This window comes from Debaryomyces hansenii (assembly GCF_000006445.2).
Source record: "Debaryomyces hansenii CBS767 chromosome B complete sequence".
NCBI lineage: Eukaryota > Fungi > Ascomycota > Pichiomycetes > Serinales > Debaryomycetaceae > Debaryomyces > Debaryomyces hansenii.
Genome location: NC_006044.2, coordinates 305,836 through 325,542, shown reverse-complemented (window position 1 = coordinate 325,542; position 19,707 = coordinate 305,836). Strand labels below are relative to the sequence as shown.

Genomic DNA, 19,707 nt, shown 5'->3' with positions numbered 1-19,707 from the left:
ATTATTTCCGCAAAGATTCAGCTATCAACCGTTTTCTTGTTTCTCGATATAATTTGAGTATACTAAGAGAAGATGCACTTATACCCATCCATAATTGTAAAGTATCAAATGGTAAAGCCATGTTGAACACCGTGTAAGTATTAAAAATGAAATCGGACAACCATTTGTATATATCAATGTACGAGTTGTATTTTTTGAATTGAATTTCCTTTAGCTGTTGAGCGTCTTTTGTATCATCCTCGTGAGAAAGCCCTTCAATGGAGCTAGCACCCAATAATTGTTTTGATAACAGCCGAGCTTTACTTTTAACTTGTATTTGAATTTTCAAGTCCATTTCTTGTTGGCTCAACTTTTGCAACCTACCATACGCATTATATATACCAAGCAACGTTTCATAGTACCATGCGAGAGATTCATGTCTTAAAATAACCTTATGGAAGCTTTTGCTTCTGAAAAAATTCATCTTATATAATAACCCTGCCTCATCAAAAACACTATAGTATAATGAAAATATATCACCTAAGACGTCCTTTGTAAAACACTTACCAATGCTCGACACGTCTATCATATAATCACCCGATTTTGTAGCAATTGTTGTTCGTGATACTAACTTATTTTTGAAGCGCCGGGTTTTGAATGGAGACTGGCCAAACCTGAGAAATTGTCTGAATAATGATAAACCGCCAGCAGTACCGCTCAATCTGGACCTGAATATTGAACAAGCCAATAAAACTATTATCTTAATAAAGTCCCGGGGATGGTGTAAAAAGTTCTTCAATAAATTCAACTTCTTTTCTTTATCATTGTATCTTGAATTTATAACATTGATGTTGATATACCCGTCACTAAGGTAATTCTGGGTTTGTTTGGCATGATAGAGCAATAGCCTCAACGTAAATTGGCCAAATTTGGCCAATTTATCCTTACCAGTGATGTTGTGCAACATTGCCCATAATATGTCCATTGACTCCACGTTATGTTCTTTAACAGGCTCAGGCGATGAAGGCTTGAGGTGTTTCTCATTGAGAATAATAGTATCGTATGCCTTAGAATCTGTCACCGGTGTTATGAACGAAATTGATGCTTTAGCTTTCGATGGTGTTTCGAATTTGGACTTATTCGACGAATCTTCATTCTGTTGTGGAGCTACACTTGCAGGATCTGCTAAAATAGTTGTAGACATATCTTGATTATATGGTTTGGTGCGAGATGGTGAGTTATCTGGGGTATCGACCCACTCGGAATTGAATGTATGTATTAAGGGACTTGAGTTTGGATGTGACGAATACAAAAAATGTCCGTTATATATCGAATTTGATGGTAATGGAGAATTTTTAATATTACTATTATTATTGTTATTATTATTGTTATTATTATTATTGTTAGTATTTATGCCACTATGAAAATTAGTATTATTAGTTTTTTCTTTAGTCTGAGTGGGCTTGAGGGTATCTGAATAAGTCGATTGTAGATTCAGACTATTATCGTTCATCATCAATCATGAAAAAAATTTAAGTAAGGAAGTATGGTATTATATATTATGTTCCATCGATTGTTAATTTGGAGGGCATTTTGTGTCAGAAAATCATTTTTAATGTAACCCTATAACTGCAACGTTACATTTTACTGTGTTGAATAATTAGATCTACTATGATTAGTGAATGAATAGTAATAATAAATAAATATACACAATGTATATATGCAAAGAGAGAATTGAATGATCAAGAAATATTCATAACACATAAATGTTCATGATTTGGTGGACTTTGGAGAATTCAATTCATTATTTTTCAACGTCTCGCAGTTAGGCCCCATCATGAAAGCACCTACACTTCCTAAATAACCCTCGTGTCTCAAAAAGTAAGAATTCATGTCACCATGAGACCAGAAATTAACAGCGTATGAGAGAGTATGAATAGTCTGCTTATGGCCTGAGATATAACTGCCTCCGAAATATATTCTCTTCAAGCCAAATCTTAATGCTTGCAAATACGAGATCTGGCCTATATTGTTTGAAATCAGGTATAGCAAAGATCTGGCAATGTCCTCCGGCCTGAACTGAGCTAGTTTTTCAGCAGGTGTCAACCTGACACTTCCATTGAGTGTGTTGTCTTTGTTGGGATCACTATTGAATCTTAATTTTTTGAATACTTTGGCGAAGGAGGATGCAATATGGCTTGACTTCAAACCTATTTTATTGTAGTTTGATCCGTAAATATCCCCAACTAACAAGTCGATGTTTTCGTTGTTACCTCGCTGGGCCATTTCTAACATTTCGTTGTAGTCGTTTGCATCTGTAAGTAAGGACAACAAACCCCACAAGGTACCTCCTCCTAATGAAGAACCACCGATTCTTTCAAAGCCATCGGGACCTGGACCAGTAACTTTGATCATAGATACACCACTTCCAATGTTGACCAAAAGATAAGGGTAGATTTGTTCATCATGGGTATACGGGTTAGGGATGAATTTTGTATTATTCTCTTCCAAATCGTATGTAAAGATCTCGTTTGGAATTTTCGTTATTAACCAATCCAAACCTTTGATGAGGCACTGCATTTCGTCTTTCGCTATAATTTTCATTGGAAGTTTGTATTTACGAAACGTTTTAGTCATCAATTGGTAGAATTTGTGCGCACCACCACCCGTAGCCATTATGTAGGTGATTGGTGGAACCTCTTTCTTGTGGATCGATTTCTGGATCAACTTGATCATAAACTTCAACACTTCGTTGCTGAATGTTTCAGTTTGAAAATCTTTGAAATGTAATTTTCCCCCACCTTTTCCATCTACCCTATGACTTTTAGTGAAATACACAAGTTTAGTCAACGTCCCGCCAATATCAACAGAAACATGAATCACTTCAGAATTGTGCTTCGGTAAGGTGATATTCTTCGTGAGATCGTACTCCCTGTTCTGGTTTGTGGTACTTAACTCAATTTCTCTAATTCTATTAGAGGAAACGTCCGCCATCTTCAAATCTGGTGGTAAGACAGCATTCCCCTTTGGCTCATTGCTGCTTTCACTTTCCCCCTCCTTGAATCCGTTAAGCTCTCCATCCACGTCTCCATCAGACTCGGATGAAGAATCTGATGCTTGTGGTGATGGTGTGGTTGAAGGTGTCGGTGATTGATATTGTTCTCTCAACAAATGATCGTTGGCAATATAGGATCCTGAACAATCGATTTTTATTTTTCCTGGATTAATAAGCTGTAAATCTAGTTCATCGTTGGAATTTGGTTTTGCTTGCGTTAATAACCCCATTAAAACTATTTTATTAACAATTCACTATCCAATTAAATGTGTGAGTTACTTTTTCTCTTCAAATTAATTTGGCTGTGTCACTATTGACTATACTCCTATACAGTTTTAGAGGTCAGAATATCCCTTCAATGAAAAAAATGTGCTATTTAGTTTTCTTTTTATAACATGAAGTTCGTATATAATAAACGAAAAAATTATTGTTGGGATTATGGTTTATGTACAGGGAACATAATTTTTCACAAAAAAAACCGTTGCCACTGGATAGTTATACAATTACCTGATACAGTGTTACAAAAGAGAGCAAATGTCAAGTAAAGAAGACAACGTTAGCGAGTTATCTAGAAAATTGGACGAGTCTCAAATTGACACGAGTTTAAAGCTTTTGTCGTTGAGAAATCAGTACATTCCTGAATTTTATGATTTACATTTGAACATTAACCATTTGAAGCCAAATTTCAATGGTACAGTTACAATTGACATTAAAAAAAACGAAAATTATCATGGGTCGTCCGATGAGTTTAGATTTACGTTACATGCCAATAAACTTATTATCACTAAAGCTATTTTAAATGATGGAGGAAAAACTACGGATTTAAAAGTGGACTATGACCGAGGTAGACATGAGGTTTCGCTTACGATTAATTCAAGCTACGAGTGGAAAAGTCCAGAAAAGGCGAAGATCACTTTGATGTATATGGGTCAGATCAACACCATAAAAACGTATAAGGATCAAACGAAGGGACTTTTCAAGACAAACTACTTGGATTCCATTTCGGGTAGATCAAATAATTATATCTTGGCTACCCATACACAACCTCATTCATGTAAATTGATTTTTCCGTTAGTAGACGAATTGAACTTCAAAGTTCCGATCAAGTTAACTATTGACACTTTGAGCTCGTTTAAGGTATTGTCTAATTCTTCCTTGATTGCCGAACCTTGCCCGGTACCAATGTCCGAAAATGCAACATTTGCATTCAAACCAACACCACCAATTGCTTCTTCTGTGTTTGGCTTCATTATTGGTGATTTGGAGTATTTGGAGAACAACGACGATGTAATTCCAGTTCGAATGTATGCACCAATTGGAACCTTATCCTCATGCTCATATCCATTGTATGTTATTTCTTCCTTGTTACCAATATTACAAGAATTGCTTAATATTAAATACCCATTGGATAAGTTGGATTTTGTTGCTTTACCATTCTTAAGTGACGGAGCAATGGAGAATTGGGGATTAGTAACTGTTTTATCTAGCCAATTACTAATTGACGAGAGCTCACACGAATCAGTCAAACTTCAATTACGTCAATTGATAGCTCACGAGCTAGTCCACCAATGGGTTGGAAATTTGATTTCTTTTGATGAATGGTCTAATTTATGGTTGAATGAATCTTTTGCAACATGGTTAGGAAATTATTTGCTCCATGTCGCCAGATTAGATAAAGCGGATTATGAGAACGATGCTTTCGAGATGAAATTATTACGGGATCAAGAATCCATAATGGATCAAGACTGTTTTTACAACGAAACTACAGGCTCCTCTTCGTTGCCTAGCATTCATCAAATAACTTCAGGTATGAATTCGTCCTTGTCAGAGTGTACCCAGGATTTATTTGATAAAACAACATACGAAAAAGGAATCATTTTGTTGTCTATGATTGGAAGTATATTGGAAAATGAAAATCTGTCTAGAGATGATTCCTCGAAAATAAAGTATTCAAATATGTTAAATGGTGTAGCGAAAGCTATAGAAAAATACAAATTTAAGAATATCAAACCATTCGATTTGTGGAATGTCTTGAATGAATTTACAAGTATTGATTTATTGAGTTTTGTTCATTCATGGGTCAGATATCCTGGCTATCCTATTGTCAATGTAAAAACCAAAGGTGATAAAATAGTTATTGAACAACATAGATATCTATTCAACAATAAAGCTCAAGATTTCGAATTGGAGGACACCCCATACCATTTACCATTATCCATTAAATGTATTGACGACAAGAAGAATATTAAGATTTTGAACATTATGTTGACTGATAGAAATCTAGAGGTTCCAATTCCTTTAGATCAATTTATCACATTGAATTCTAACAAATCGGGCTACTATAAAGTAGTTTACAGTCAAGAATTTATTCCCCATGTATGTACTAACATAATCAATAACAATTTCACTCCTCAAGAAATTATTTCTATTATTAATGATTATGGAAAATTATTGGGACAAGAGAACTCGACAAGCCATCATTTAGTAGCTATTTTTGCTGTGTTGAACTGCTTTACGGATTCCAAATGGGAAATCAACTACAATGTTTTGAAAGTCGGCTTGGATTATTTGGAAACTATTAGTAATATTTTGCTTCATTTCAGTAGTTATTCAGAGTATGAGAGATGGCTTGAAAATTATATTACAAAATTATTCAACAAGATTGGCAACTGGGAAATGTTATACCAATTAACTTCTGACTATTCGCTGATTGAAATGGAAGTTAGAAATCTTATATTACATATAGGCCTGGGTATCCTGAAATTTCAAGATATTAGTAGAAAGATGTTTAAGAATTTTATTAATCCTAATTCTAATAAACCTTTCACCCCAATGGAATTATTGCCATCGATTTTTAATCTAACTATGAGACAGGCTAACCAGAAGGAATACAAGCAGATCTTGCAGTTGGTGAAGAATTCAAATAACTCATCATTGAATAATTCTAATTCTTCTATCGAACAATTACAGACTGTTGCTGTTTCATCATTGTCATTTGCTGAAAACGAAGATCTACTTTCGAAATCGTTAAACTTTGTTATGACTAATATTAATTCCAAGTTGATTGAATTGGCTTTAATCGGATTCCAGTTCAAGCGCTCTAAACAAGATATCTTGAAATTATGGCACTGGTACAAATTGCATTATGACCAATGGACTTTGAAATCCTTAAGAAAAGGTTCAGACTGGTCAAAACAGTTGGCGATTACAATGAACAATATTTCAAAAATAGTACTTGGTGATTTAATGCAATATCATAGTGATTTGGTTTCCATGAAAGAAGAATTCATCAAAGAAAAGTTACAAAAATTACCTGAACATGGCCTAAAGGACTTAGTTCAAAATATAGATGTTGCAAATATAGAAAAACAAGCAATTGGTATGTTCTATAATGATTTGATTAACAATTTACCATAACTCCTGTAAATACAAGTAATTTTTATAAATTAATTAATAGATATAAAATGGTGAATGTTCATGTATATTACTAAAATTACTTAGGCTAATGATTCTCTAGGATGAATCTTGACCGATAATTCATTTTCCTCAGATGCGACTCCATCACCAAACTTGGGAGGATATTCACTTTCAACACCTGATTCCGAGATACAAGTACACCACAGGTCCTTTGGAACTAAGCTCATGGCATATGGGATGTGCAATCCACAACCAATCCATGTCTTTCCAGCTGAAGTTTCTGTTAGTAAATAAAACTCTCTGAAGTTAACTATTAAAAGGAGATTCTCTGATACCTGACAGACGAATTGATTGAATACTTACTGCAGCTAGAGCAGTCTATTGGCTTGCACATATTATCCACAGAGATGAATCAGGTTGATTGAGTCATATTTTTCAGTAAATTAAAAACTACTTTCGATCGCGAAAATATTTACGAGCTTCTATTCACATCTATACAGTTATTTACTCTTTTCCTTTTCTGCCTTCTATTTCTGTTCTTCAGTTTCCTTTGCATATTCATTCAATTCTTCATCGATATCCAAATTCTCTTGGATATTCCATAATTGAGAATACAATGAATTTGGATTCTGCAACAAGTTATGGTGGGTACCTTCTTCTTGCACTTGGCCCTTGTTCAAAACAATAATTTTATCAGCATCAGCAATAGTTCTTAACCTATGAGCAATAGCTATATGTGTATTTGCCTTCTTAGTCAAAACTTTTCTAATTGTTCTCAATAATGATTGTTCTGTATGAGTGTCCAAAGCGGAGGTAGCTTCATCAAATAAGGTAATGGGAGCTCTTTTCAAAAGTAACCTAGCAATAGCCAATCTTTGCTTCTCACCACCAGAAATCATCATACCTCTTTCACCAACTATAGTATTAACTCCATTTGGTGAATCCTCTATTAGCTTTGTCAATTGTACTTTATCGATCATTTCATGGATTTCTTTATCCGTAGCATCTAACCTTCCATACCGGATATTCTCAAGAATAGTGTCGTTAAACAAAGGAGTATCCTGTGGAACAATACCTATTGACCTTCTTAATGACTCGACAGTAACCTTTGAAATATCTTGACCATCAATAAAAATTTTACCGCTTTCAACATCATAAAATCTGAAAATTAATCTTAATATAGTTGATTTACCACTTCCTGAAGGTCCAACAATGGCAATTTTTTCCCCTGCGGGAATTGTGAATGATGCATTTTGTAAAATTGGTCTATCTGGATGGTACCCAAAAGTAACGTTTTCAAACTTAATTTCTCCTGGGACACCTGTGCTGTTTAATAATAATGGTTTTGCATTTGAGGCATCTTTAATTTTTATTTCATGATTTTGTAATTGGAACAAATTTTCCATGTCAAGTAGAGATTGCTTTAATTCTCTGTAAACTGAGCCCAAAAAACTCAAAGGAACAGATAATTGAAACACCAACTGGTTGATTAACACCAAGTCACCAACTGTTAACGATCCTGTAGCAACTCCATTGCATCCCATATACATCATTGCCGTTAAAGCCGACGTAAAAATGAAGTTTTGACCAGCATTCAAATATGCCAAAGATGTAGCTACTTTAACTGAAGCATTCTGGTAATTGGTTAAAGCCGTATTGTATTTTGATGCTTGAAATCCCTCATTATTAAAATACTTAACTGACTCATAATTAAGCAATGAGTCTAATGCAACTGTTGCAGCTTGATTGTCTGCATTATTAGCTTGTCTCCTGAAGCCTGTTCTCCATGCGGTAGTCTTTATAGTAAACACTGAATAACTCAACATAGTGGCCAATGTAACAGCAGCAAAGGATAATCCATAGTTATAAATTAAAATTCCACACACCATGGAAATTTCAAACGAAATAGGGATAATATGAAATACCATGGCATTCAAGACATATGAAATACCTTTCGTACCTCTGTCAATTGCCCTAGTTAACCCACCTGTCTGTCTTGATAAATGGAAGTTCAAATCCATGTTCAACAAATGTACAAATGTATTATGAGCAACTCTCTTAATGGCTGTTTGGGCTACTGAAGCAAATACCGCATTTCTTAATTCTCCAAATAAGACTGCTCCAAATCTTGCCCCACCATACGCAATAATCAAAGTACCAATTACAGTTCCCACGGTTCCTAATTGATCATTCCAATCTACATTCATCTCATCTATAATCTTCTTGAAGAAAAACGGAACTTCCACGTTCAATAACTTCGAAGCAATCAATAATGATAATGCAAATATGACCCGAAGCTTAAAGCTTGGTTTATTTTTGGGCCATATAGTCACTAGCAAAGATTTAAGCATCTTCAGTTCTGAGGTGGATATCTTTCTCCCAAATAAATAGGTGGACGAATCTTCCTTAGTATTAACTCCCAACTTATGGGAAGACAGAAAAAATCTTCTTCCATAGATCTTTGAGTACGGATTAACCGGGGCCAATTGGGGCCTTATGGTTGAAACTCGTTTGGAACGTACAAGTGAAGACTTGGAAATTATCAATGATCTCGTTTGTGACAATGGTACCATGGATCTGAAAGGCTTAACCGCCCCAAATAAACCCCATTTTATCATTCTTATCTGATAAGCGATGGTTTAGATAATACACACAGATACAAAAAATTTGTAGAAATCTAAATCAATAGTAATGGATGAAGCCAATACGTCTATATTATGGTCGATAACGTCTATAAATAATAGGTCTGGAATGCTAGTAAGATAAGCTAGGAAACCATTGCACGCTTGTTAGTAGAAAAATGTTCCACAGTTGATCGTCGTGTCACACGCAAAATAAACGTTTACATATTTTAACAATTACTATGAAGTATAAAATACAAGTCTATAAAGTATCCGGATTAAAGCTAGGTATCTGCATTCATTTTTGATATGAATTCCATCTGCTTTATTAAATTTATTGGTGCGTCCATTCTTGGTAGCATAACTTCTATCATTCTGATTTTCGAATTGATTGCAAATTCTTCATCGCAAAACAACTTTTCTAGTTCATCAGTAGTGGAAACCTGGATTGCATCGTAGTATTTTGCGTTGAATAAAGGTAGCAATGCAAGATTATTCCACGGCTGTATATCGTTATATGTTGCACTCATCCCGTGTATTAATCTGTCGATCGTGTAACCATCATTATTGAGAACGAATAAGTATGGTCTGGTCTCCCACTTAACCATGGTTGAAATTTCTTGCACCGTCAATTGAAGAGACCCATCCCCCACAAATAATATGACTCTTTTATTGGGGTCGATTTCCTCTGCGGCCATGACTGCTCCTAATGTAGCTCCCACTGTAAACCCAACGGAACCCCATAGCACCTGCGAAATACCAATGGTATTATTAGGAAATTTCGTTTGGACAATCCCAAATGCTGATGTACCAGTTTCGGTAATGATTATATCACCTTCTCTAAACCAAGCACTGACCTTACTCCATAACCACTCCTGGGTAAGTAACGCCGACAGCACGTCCGAGTTGGTGACAGAATTGGTCAAAAAAGTTGGAGAGGGAATGGCAATAGGATTATAATGCTTAACTGCTGGGTCTATTTTATCAATCAAAACATTGAGAACTTCTTTCATTTGTACCCCAGGATACGTCCCTTGTTTGATTTTGATGCAATCCGCATGAAACTCAATCACATTCTTGGTCTTGTAAGAGTAGGAGAAAGATCCTGTATTGAAGTCTGATAACAACGCTCCAACGGCCAAAATCAAGTCGGCTCCATCCACTAGGTTTTTAACTTCCACATGCGACATAGTGCCTACGTACACCCCAGCAAATCTGGGATGCGATTCGTTAAAACTAGATTTACCCATAGGGGTTGTCAATACCGGAAACTGGGTCTTATTAACCAATGCTTCCACTTCTCCGTTACAATTGTGTCTCGAAGTACATGCATCGACCAATATTACCGGATTAGAGGCTTCAGAGATTAACTGCAAGATATTGTCTATAACCTCTTCCTGTGCCTCAGGATCATTCTCACGAAGCGAAAGATCTATCGGAATATTTAATAACACTGCCGGAACGTTGATGTCCACTAGATTGGCTGGTAATCCAATGTATACTGGTCTTTGGAAAATATAGGCTTCTCGTATGCACCTGTCAATTTCCTTGGGTGCCGACTTGATATCAGATATAAATGCTGTTGTTTGTGAAATGTTGTTTGACATCCGATGAAATACTGTAAAGTCTCCATTGCCCAATGTGTGATGCAATAGAAGCTGCTTTGCTTGTGACGAGATCGACGGGACCCCAACTATATGCACCAATCCTACATGTTCTGCAAAAGCTCCTCCGATCCCATTAAGAGCACTCAACTCTCCAACCCCGAAAGTTGTAATCAAGCATGCAAGCCCTTTCACCCTACTATATCCATCTGCTGCATATGCTGCATTCAATTCATTGGCATTACCTGCCCATCGAAGCCCATCTACCTCGTAAATCTTATCTAAAAGTGACAAGTTAAAGTCCCCAGGGAGCCCAAATACCGTCTGAACCAGCAACTGCCTGAGTCGTTCAAATATATATCTTCCCAAACTGACTTCGGACATCTTATGCAATTGAATAGGATTAAAAACTAGAAAATGAATAATATACGGTTTTCAACTATAAACAGTAGATAATTATTATATTTACTAGTGCGATAAATGACCCTGGCTGTCTAAGCGCATGGACGGTTGGGTTTATGCGCTAACAGAATATATAGGATTTTAGAAATATGATTCAGTTCAATGAAGGTGGTATTTATTCCATGTCTATGAATATTGATTAGCTGTTTATAATGGTAGGTTTGATGAGTCGTTGAGAACTTCTCTTCGGAGAAAAAAATCAGGTATCATGGATATGATTACGTCGATTTGTCATGCATTGCCTGGAATTTGCAGTTATAATACGTGTAATGCAACAGAAATGACATATGTTGGTTGGACTTTAAATAATTTGCAATTCTAAGCCTGTGCCTTTCCATTTAGATATGCGGCATTTGTCAAATGAACGCAGGAAATACTACAAAATTATCCATATAGACTACACAGAGTGATTAATAGAAGGGATATATATTTTGGATCAAGATAATTATAAGGATCTACGTCTAACTAAGATGAAAATAAAACAATAGATTGGTTTACAATATTTTCTTTATAATAGAAATTAGCAATATTAATAATTTTATATATCATATTTAATAATCGACCTCACAATCCTCAAATGGAAGTTCTTTAATTTCCACCTTTTCATAGTCCCCGAGAACCTTTTCATTATCCATATCTAGAATTTTAAAGAAGCAGCCATACTTTTTAGCTGTCCATAATTGATCCTTATAAACTTCTTTATTACTATATTTGGCAGCAGTACTAAACAACTCCCATTCGGGAAGGAAATCATTGTGAAAATATATAACATCATATTTTAGCATTATTACGGCTTTGCCAACGCTGTATTTCAAAAAATCAAATCTTGATATTAAATCATCATACGTCCATACGCTGGCTGGAAACGTCCATATGTCAAACGGTTCATGTTTTAAAATCAATTTCTCATTAATTAAATTATTGAATATAAAAATAGAAACAGCGAATTTACATAATGAAGATTCCTTGTTATATACATACCAAGTTGTGAAGTCGAAGTCTTCAATCATGTATTTCTTGACGGACTCATCGTCATATTTGCAGAGACTTTCATAATAATCATCCATTACTAAGATATGTTTCCTTATGCTGTATTGAAGCGTGAACTATGATGTTCCAATATTATGGGCCAAAATACCAAAGCGCTCAAACGATTATTAGGAGATTTTACTACATTATATATATAAGAACCCATATGTCAGTACTGCAAATGTATGCAATACAATGTTGCTAATAATAGTGTTGTAAAAGAAAGTTGCTAAGTGTGTATCAATTCGATTATCCCTATGAATTTTTTTCTTTTTTGCAACAGCTTGAATCCATCATTTTATATTTCAATTAGACTACGTATTCTCTCTACACCAACATCTTCAAAAGACGGTACTTGCAATATTTTTAGTCTTCAATCTTTCTCATCTACTTAAATCACCCGTTTCTGTAGTGAATAGATGCGTTGCTGAAATAGAGTATAAGTGTACGATTGTTATATAACAGAATATGAGCGATGAATAATCCCAGGGTCTTGTAACACAAACCCCAGAATATATGAATGTCGCAATGTCGTGGTGTCCAATTATCGATGGTCACGCTGGTCGTGTCACCCTCCGCACGCCCCGTGAGAAAAATAAACATTACCCGGCATCAACTGGTTTAAATAAAAATCACCTGAAATCCATGTGAGAAAGCTCCTCGTGATAATTTATTTATTTTTCTCTTCCTTGTTATTGTTAGTACTAGGTAGTAAACAAAGTAATTGCACAGGCCAGATATGTCGAAAAGATCATCGGAAGACGGTAGCCACCAGACCGACAAAAAATTGAAGGGTGACGATAAGAAGGACGAGATTGCGATCGATTCCGAGCTTTTGGGACAGCAATCTTCGTACACTAACAACGGGCCTGACGACTCCAGGGTAGATAGTCACGGAGGGAATAACGACAACAATGTCAATGCCGCTGCTGCTGCTGCTGTAGCAGCAGCTGCTGCGTCAGAACCTGCCAATGCAGCGGCCGCAGCATTGAGCTCTCAACAACAGCACCACAGTCAGCAGTTGCAACAGCATTTGGCGTACCAAAATGCGTTCAGGCAACAACAGCAGGTGCAGCAGCAACAGGTTCAACAGCAACACCATCAGCACCACCAGCACGGTCACCACAACCAGCATCAATCGCACTCGCCGCAAAACAGTCTCTCGCATTTGCAGCCTACGACATTGCCGCAGACTTCGAGTACGTCGAAGCCGCAGCACGGGTCTGACGAGTGGCACAAGCAGAGAAGAGAAAACCACAAGGAGGTGGAAAGAAGAAGAAGAGAATCGATCAACCAGGGTATCAAGGAATTAGCTGCTTTAATCCCTACCAACGACACCAACAAGGCGCAAATCTTACAAAGGGCCGTGGAGTATATCAAGAGATTAAAGGAGAACGAAAACAACAATATTGAAAAATGGACACTAGAGAAGTTATTGACGGAACAGGCGGTCTCGGAGTTGAGTGCCTCGAACGACAAGTTGAAGCAAGAACTCGAAAGGGCTTATAGAGAGATTGAGCAATGGAAGAAATTAGTGAAGGACGAAAAGAATATGAAATAAGCCTCAAGAGCAGTGTATTTTTAGTTTGCTATTGTTTATTAGTTGTATTATATTAGTATTTGATATTATAAATGTTTTGTTAGACAAATGTCTACTTCTGTGTAAATGAACCGCAAAATGCTTGTAATCAACTGGGGGAATTAAAGTTGAGCGTAATATTGAGGGTACGGTGCATTTTGAGCCTCTAATGCCGATCAGATTATGATGAATATGCAGCATGCAAAGCAATATACTTGTCGACTTGTTCATCATAGTTATAATCGTTATTATGAATATAATAATCGAGAAAATTGGTAGTAAACGGCTTGAATGCCTTCTGTGATTTGAGCAACTTCTCGGTGGACTTGCCGAACAATAGTCTCATGATTTCTTCTTGATGAAAGAAAGTAAAGTCTCTAGTCAGACAATAATTAGTGAAAAGTTCTTCTTTGGATAGTAATTCAAGAAGCTGTTCAGGTTTAAAATTATAAATAGTTCGCAAATCCTTGTCGCTCAATTTGGTTGATTTTTCCAGAGTTTGACCTAATTTTTTCCTTGCTGCCGCTGCTTCTAATAATTTCGCTTTTTGGGATTCGGTCAATTCGAACCTAGCATTCTCCTTATCCAAGTCTTCTTGAGACTCGATGTTAGTATACTCTTCATTGTAGTTATGCAACTTCCACTTCTCCTTGTCATGTAAGAAATAATACAAATCTCCTTCCTTAACCCATAATCGCAATTGGGGTATAAACACATGTCCACTATATTGTTTGCTTAATAATCCCTTAGGATATTCAACAGACAAAATGTCGCTGTATCTTCTTGGAACGTAAGCCATTTCACCTTCAACAAATGTCTTTACTAAAGGTGATAATTCGTCTAATGTTGAAAAATGATTATTACGACAGTTATATGCATTCATTGCAGTATTTGCTTCCGTATAGTCTTCTGCATTTTCAACCCACTGATCAGGATAAAACTCCTTGTATCTATCTGGCGATTTTGTGTTCGACACCGCTAGTCCGGTAATATCAATATAGATACCAGTATCAATATCTATAAATCTGGCATCAATGTTATTATTACCATTTCCCTTGGCTCTTAATGTAATAAAAGATCCACAATCTAAAAAGTATCTTCCATAACCCTCTTCCATATCTTCAACAACTAAAGTTTGATTAAATTGTAATGACAATTTATGCAAATCCATAACCGGAACCTGCACATCAATATCATAGTCCCATGGAAAAGAAAACCCATTCCAGTACCACGATAATAATGATCCATGTGCAACCCAAGTGTTGATACCATTCTTACGGCTGAACGATAACCATGATCTAACCAATCTGTGCAATATCAAACTTCTTTGTGATGCTTCATACATAACACCATTGAAAAATCTCCAATCATAATGATCCCCAACCAAACTACCGATCAATCTTGCTTCTGCAAAATACTTTGGAGGATTACCATTTTTGACTTCGTTATCCGAATACTTTAAGGATTCTAAATAGCGATACTCATTAACTGTTATCCCACTGTCTTTTAGCTTAGATTCGTATTCGTTAATAAGATCTTCATGTTTAAGAATAAAGGAATCTTCAGTGAGGTTAATTTCATAATCATTAATACTTTGATGCGAATTAACTTTCACCTTTTTTTTCAATTTATTAAATTCGGTTAAGGGATCAATTGTCTTCTTTTTTTCCTGATTAATATAGCTATCTACCAAATCAGAATTCGTTAATTTTTCCCTTCCTTTAACGGTAAGATTATAAGATCCATCTTTTGTTAAGAAAACAATCATTGCAGGTGTTGGTGCATAGGTGTATAAGTATGATTTTCCAAGAAGAATAGCTTTGTCAGGAGTCGTTCTCATATCACTCTTAAAGACATTGAATCCCGGTCTTACTGTATTACCATCTTGGAAATCGCTTGGCAAATGAAAGTCATCGACACAATATTCTTTGGGGTCCACAGATTCTCCCCTCTTGACGTGTCTCTTCTCTTTCTTGTTCTTGTCATCGTTTTGCTCATTTTCTTCTTTCTTACCATCACCATTTCTATCTTCCTTATTTTCCGCCTTCTTATCTTTATTCTCTTCATTCTTATCACCCTTATTTTCCTCCTTCTTATCATCCTTATTCTCTCCATTCTTATCACCCTTATTCTCTTCATTCTGATCACCCTTATTATCTTCCTTATTCTCATCCGGTTTTTCTATGTTATCTTCAATCTTGTTCTCCTCAATTTTCTTCTGGGATTCTTCAACTTTTTTCTTGTCCTCTTCTTTAGTAATTTGATTTTGTTCAAATTCTTTCAATTTGGAATCTTTCTCTTTTTGCTTCTTGTCCTTCTCCTGGAAAACTTTAATTTCATCCATTCTAGCATCCAATAATGAACAAGTTGGCTTCTCGTTTGCTGGTGCTAATAAGTACTGATTCAATATCGATAAATCCACCCAGTCATACCAATGGAACGGAGCAGAAACAATCTTGTTCGGGTTCTTTTTAGATTGAGTCCTTATATGGTGGTAATACATTCCTAATGTGAATCTAATGTCGAACGGCAGAATGGGCGGCTTGTCCGACATATCATAATAATATGGAGGAATCTTGAGTGAGGAACCCTTGATCGTGGTGTCCATTGTCCATAAGTTGCTTTCATCATCCTCCAGGCTCTTCTTTTCTTTATAAATTGCATCAATATTCTTGTTAAAACGTGATTCTGGATCAAATGTGTCTCCCTTGTCCTTCCCTTCAAAGTATCCCGAGTATATCTGGCTGGTCAATCTATCAAGGTAATTAAGTCTAAGTTTTGAATTTATCTTTACCCTCGAGGTCTCATTTAAAACCGATAATAACGTCGCTATAACCGTAAGAAGCAATGTAATCACCACTACTAGTTGTATGTATTTTCTTCGAATCAGCATAAACATTTCGCCCCAAATCTCCTGATATCTCCCTCAAAAGAATGCCTATATAATTTATGATTATAAGTTTCTAAACAAATCCAGAAGGATACACGATTTGTACAATTTTATATGTATCTTGACGGATCAAATGTTGAAATATACAATTTTCGAATCTTAGATTATAGCTAGAAGTGTTTATCATGAAGATTTTTTAGATCGCGTGACAAGAACTTTTTTCATCCAGTCGATAATAGACCCCAGTATGCCCTTTGAATTAAAAACCGAAGATGAAGCTTATGCTGACAAGATATGTTTATCACTATTTTTCACCCGTGTTTGTATATTTCTACGATTCTCGTTACCAATTGGAATACTAATCAGCCTTGTTGCAAGAGAATTAAAATCAGTGTTCTGCGCATATTATGGAGGCGCCTATATTCGCTGGACCCAATTTAACTAACTAAGTAATAATCATATATATGAAGTTGTTGCCAAGATAATACTAGGATACTACTGTTGCAGTTTGTTCCGTACTTATACCATAGGTTCAGATCCGATTCACGAAATTTGTAGTAATGATCAGTTGATATGACCACTGTTCGTATATCTCCAGTCACACTAAATAAAGGCCGCATATAGTAATTACGTATGAACCACGGAAAATAATAAATTACAGCAAAGAATAAATCAGAGCAGAGGTATTTAATTTGCGTTAATAATGATGCTCAAAATGAGCAGAAGCGATCAGTTACCAAATCGGCGATAAAAAAAATGGTCAAGATGGTGAAATGGTCAAAAGAGTAAATGGTCAATCTTCTTCGAATGAAAACATGTGCATCAGGATTCTAATATATGTTCATACTGCAAAACAAGGATGAATGAGTCAAACATGCGGCATTGTGTGTACTTTTTTGGCGATATCAGATCTGAAATTTACTTATCTCTATAGGTCGGTCTTCTCCATAGATAAGTTATCTGACTGCATATAAACCGAGTAATGGCCAAATCTGCTATCAATAAAGGGAACTGCCGTTTATAATGAATATCCATTCGCTAGGATAAGATAAAGTATTCGCTTATTACAGATTTCCATTTTTCAGTGATTTGATGATAAACGAAAGGTAAGATCTTTTTTTAGATAAATTTGGACATATATCTGTGAAAAATTACATCTGGCGAAAAAGTATCACCATTTAAGACAGCAATAAAATGAACGTCCAAGACATAAAAAAAATTGGTAAAAGAGTGATACGCAAATGGACCACTAAGGATGGCTTCATAGGGGACTATGATTACAAGTATCTATTTGTACCTGAAATACCATTCAAAAAAACGGTGACCAAGAGACAGCCATTCTTTGGTCTAAATTCAGATATGCCACTTTTGTTAGGGTTTATTCTAGGGTTCCAACATGCTTTGGCGATGCTTGCCGGGGTGGTTACACCTCCTATTCTTATTGCTTCTGCTGCAAATCTTGATAGTGCTACACAAGAATATCTCGTTAGTGCTTCCTTGATTGTGTCAGGATTATTGTCATGTATTCAAATTACTAGATTCCATATTTACAAGACACCGTACTACTTGGGTACGGGGTTACTTTCAGTGGTGGGAACGTCGTTTGCAACCATATCGATAGTCACTAAAGCCCTACCAGTGATGTATCTGACAGGGGTATGTCCAGTCGTGGACGGTGTAAATCAGCCGTGCCCTGACGGATATGGAATGATTTTGGGAACAGGAATAGTTTGTTCGCTCTTGGAAATCCTCTTGTCATTCATGCCTGCTAAGCAGTTACAAAAGATATTCCCTCCTATTGTTACTGGTCCTGTCGTGTTATTGATCGGGGTACATTTGATTGAGACAGGTTTCCAAGATTGGGTTGGAGGTTCTGATTGTGTGGGTGAAATGTGCGGTTCCGCTCATCCATTAGAATGGGGTTCAGCTGAGTTCATAGGATTAGGTTTTCTCGTTTATGTTACAATCATTATCGCCGAAAGATTTGGCTCTCCTATTATGAAATCATGTGCTGTTATCGTTGGGTTATTAATAGGTTGTATTGTTGCAGCAGCCTGTGGGTACTTCAGTAAAACAAACATTGATTCTGCTCCAGCTGCAACATTCATATGGGTGCATACGTTTAAATTAAGAGTTTATGGGCCTGCGGTTTTGCCATTCCTAGCTGTATATATTGTATTAATGATGGAAGCGATCGGTGACATAACAGCTACTTCTGATGTTTCAAGATTGGAAGTTGAAGGAGAATTGTATGAATCAAGAGTCCAAGGAGGTATATTGGCAGATGGTTTCAATGGATTATTATCGGGTTTGATGACTGTGACGCCGATGTCTACTTTTGCCCAGAATAACGGGGTTATTTCTATCACTAAGTGTGCTAATAGAAAAGTTGGATATTGGTGTGCTTTCTTCATGATCATAATGGGTGTCTTTTCTAAGTTCGCTGCTTCGATTGTGGCGATACCAAAGGCAGTATTGGGTGGCATGACGTCTTTCTTGTTTACCTCGGTCGCTGTATCTGGTATTAGAATTATCTCTACAATTGAATTTACCAGAAGAGATAGGTTTGTGTTGACCGCATCCTTGTTGCCTGGTTTCGGTTCAATTTTAGTATCAAACTGGTTTGATAATGTATTCACCTATTCCGGTAATAATACTGCTTTGCTGGGCTTTTTCGATGCGATAGTCTTGGTTATGGAAACTGGCTTTGCCGTAACTGGTTTTATAGGGTTAATCTTGAACCTCATTTTGCCTGAAATGGATGACGACATAGAAGAGTTTGACGATGTGGTCATCGAATCATCTGAGTCAAATCAGCATAGCTCGGACGATAATTCTAAGCAAAACAAAATTGTGAAGGTAGAGAGTGTATAGTTTTTGTTCTTTAAAATATCACATATATGTATAACATTACAAGATAATATAGTCAATTTTTCTTGAAAGTTGCAAATTGCGTCAAAATTTATAAATATCTAAAATCAAAACATTATTGAAATATTCTTGTTTAGGAATTGTTATTACATTATATTCATTAAACTACAATCATAATAGTCATTAATAAATATTTGAAT

The 19,707-nt window shown here is 36.0% G+C and overlaps 10 protein-coding genes across 10 annotated transcripts; 3 read left to right on the top strand and 7 right to left on the bottom strand. All coding sequences in view use genetic code 12, as the record gives it.

Moving 5' to 3' along the window:
- Position 1: 1 nt before the first annotated feature.
- DEHA2B03982g (DEHA2B03982p) lies at positions 2 to 1,495 on the bottom strand (the record flags this gene model as incomplete). Its single annotated transcript, XM_457136.1, has 1 exon — positions 2 to 1,495. One exon carries the CDS (start codon positions 1,493 to 1,495, stop codon positions 2 to 4), a length of 1,494 nt encoding a protein of 497 aa, XP_457136.2.
- Positions 1,496 to 1,749: 254 nt separating this feature from the next.
- DEHA2B03960g (DEHA2B03960p) lies at positions 1,750 to 3,264 on the bottom strand (the record flags this gene model as incomplete). Its single annotated transcript, XM_457135.1, has 1 exon — positions 1,750 to 3,264. One exon carries the CDS (start codon positions 3,262 to 3,264, stop codon positions 1,750 to 1,752), a length of 1,515 nt encoding a protein of 504 aa, XP_457135.2.
- A 304-nt stretch (positions 3,265 to 3,568) lies between these two features.
- DEHA2B03938g (DEHA2B03938p) lies at positions 3,569 to 6,451 on the top strand (the record flags this gene model as incomplete). The annotated part of the gene is made up of 1 exon (XM_457134.1): positions 3,569 to 6,451. The coding sequence occupies one exon, from the start codon at positions 3,569 to 3,571 to the stop codon at positions 6,449 to 6,451; it is 2,883 nt and encodes a 960-aa protein (XP_457134.2).
- Positions 6,452 to 6,531: 80 nt separating this feature from the next.
- Positions 6,532 to 6,845, bottom strand: DEHA2B03916g (DEHA2B03916p; the record flags this gene model as incomplete). Its single annotated transcript, XM_457133.2, has 2 exons — positions 6,532 to 6,722; positions 6,815 to 6,845. 2 exons carry the CDS (start codon positions 6,843 to 6,845, stop codon positions 6,532 to 6,534), a joined length of 222 nt encoding a protein of 73 aa, XP_457133.2.
- A 133-nt stretch (positions 6,846 to 6,978) lies between these two features.
- On the bottom strand, positions 6,979 to 9,069 carry DEHA2B03894g (DEHA2B03894p; the record flags this gene model as incomplete). Its single annotated transcript, XM_457132.1, has 1 exon — positions 6,979 to 9,069. One exon carries the CDS (start codon positions 9,067 to 9,069, stop codon positions 6,979 to 6,981), a length of 2,091 nt encoding a protein of 696 aa, XP_457132.2.
- Positions 9,070 to 9,356: 287 nt separating this feature from the next.
- DEHA2B03872g (DEHA2B03872p) lies at positions 9,357 to 11,060 on the bottom strand (the record flags this gene model as incomplete). The annotated part of the gene is made up of 1 exon (XM_457131.1): positions 9,357 to 11,060. The coding sequence occupies one exon, from the start codon at positions 11,058 to 11,060 to the stop codon at positions 9,357 to 9,359; it is 1,704 nt and encodes a 567-aa protein (XP_457131.2).
- A 629-nt stretch (positions 11,061 to 11,689) lies between these two features.
- DEHA2B03850g (DEHA2B03850p) lies at positions 11,690 to 12,205 on the bottom strand (the record flags this gene model as incomplete). The annotated part of the gene is made up of 1 exon (XM_457130.1): positions 11,690 to 12,205. The coding sequence occupies one exon, from the start codon at positions 12,203 to 12,205 to the stop codon at positions 11,690 to 11,692; it is 516 nt and encodes a 171-aa protein (XP_457130.1).
- Positions 12,206 to 12,906: 701 nt separating this feature from the next.
- Positions 12,907 to 13,728, top strand: DEHA2B03828g (DEHA2B03828p; the record flags this gene model as incomplete). Its single annotated transcript, XM_457129.1, has 1 exon — positions 12,907 to 13,728. One exon carries the CDS (start codon positions 12,907 to 12,909, stop codon positions 13,726 to 13,728), a length of 822 nt encoding a protein of 273 aa, XP_457129.1.
- Positions 13,729 to 13,927: 199 nt separating this feature from the next.
- DEHA2B03806g (DEHA2B03806p) lies at positions 13,928 to 16,645 on the bottom strand (the record flags this gene model as incomplete). The annotated part of the gene is made up of 1 exon (XM_457128.1): positions 13,928 to 16,645. One exon carries the CDS (start codon positions 16,643 to 16,645, stop codon positions 13,928 to 13,930), a length of 2,718 nt encoding a protein of 905 aa, XP_457128.2.
- Positions 16,646 to 17,830: 1,185 nt separating this feature from the next.
- Positions 17,831 to 19,510, top strand: DEHA2B03784g (DEHA2B03784p; the record flags this gene model as incomplete). The annotated part of the gene is made up of 1 exon (XM_457127.1): positions 17,831 to 19,510. One exon carries the CDS (start codon positions 17,831 to 17,833, stop codon positions 19,508 to 19,510), a length of 1,680 nt encoding a protein of 559 aa, XP_457127.2.
- Positions 19,511 to 19,707: the final 197 nt, after the last annotated feature.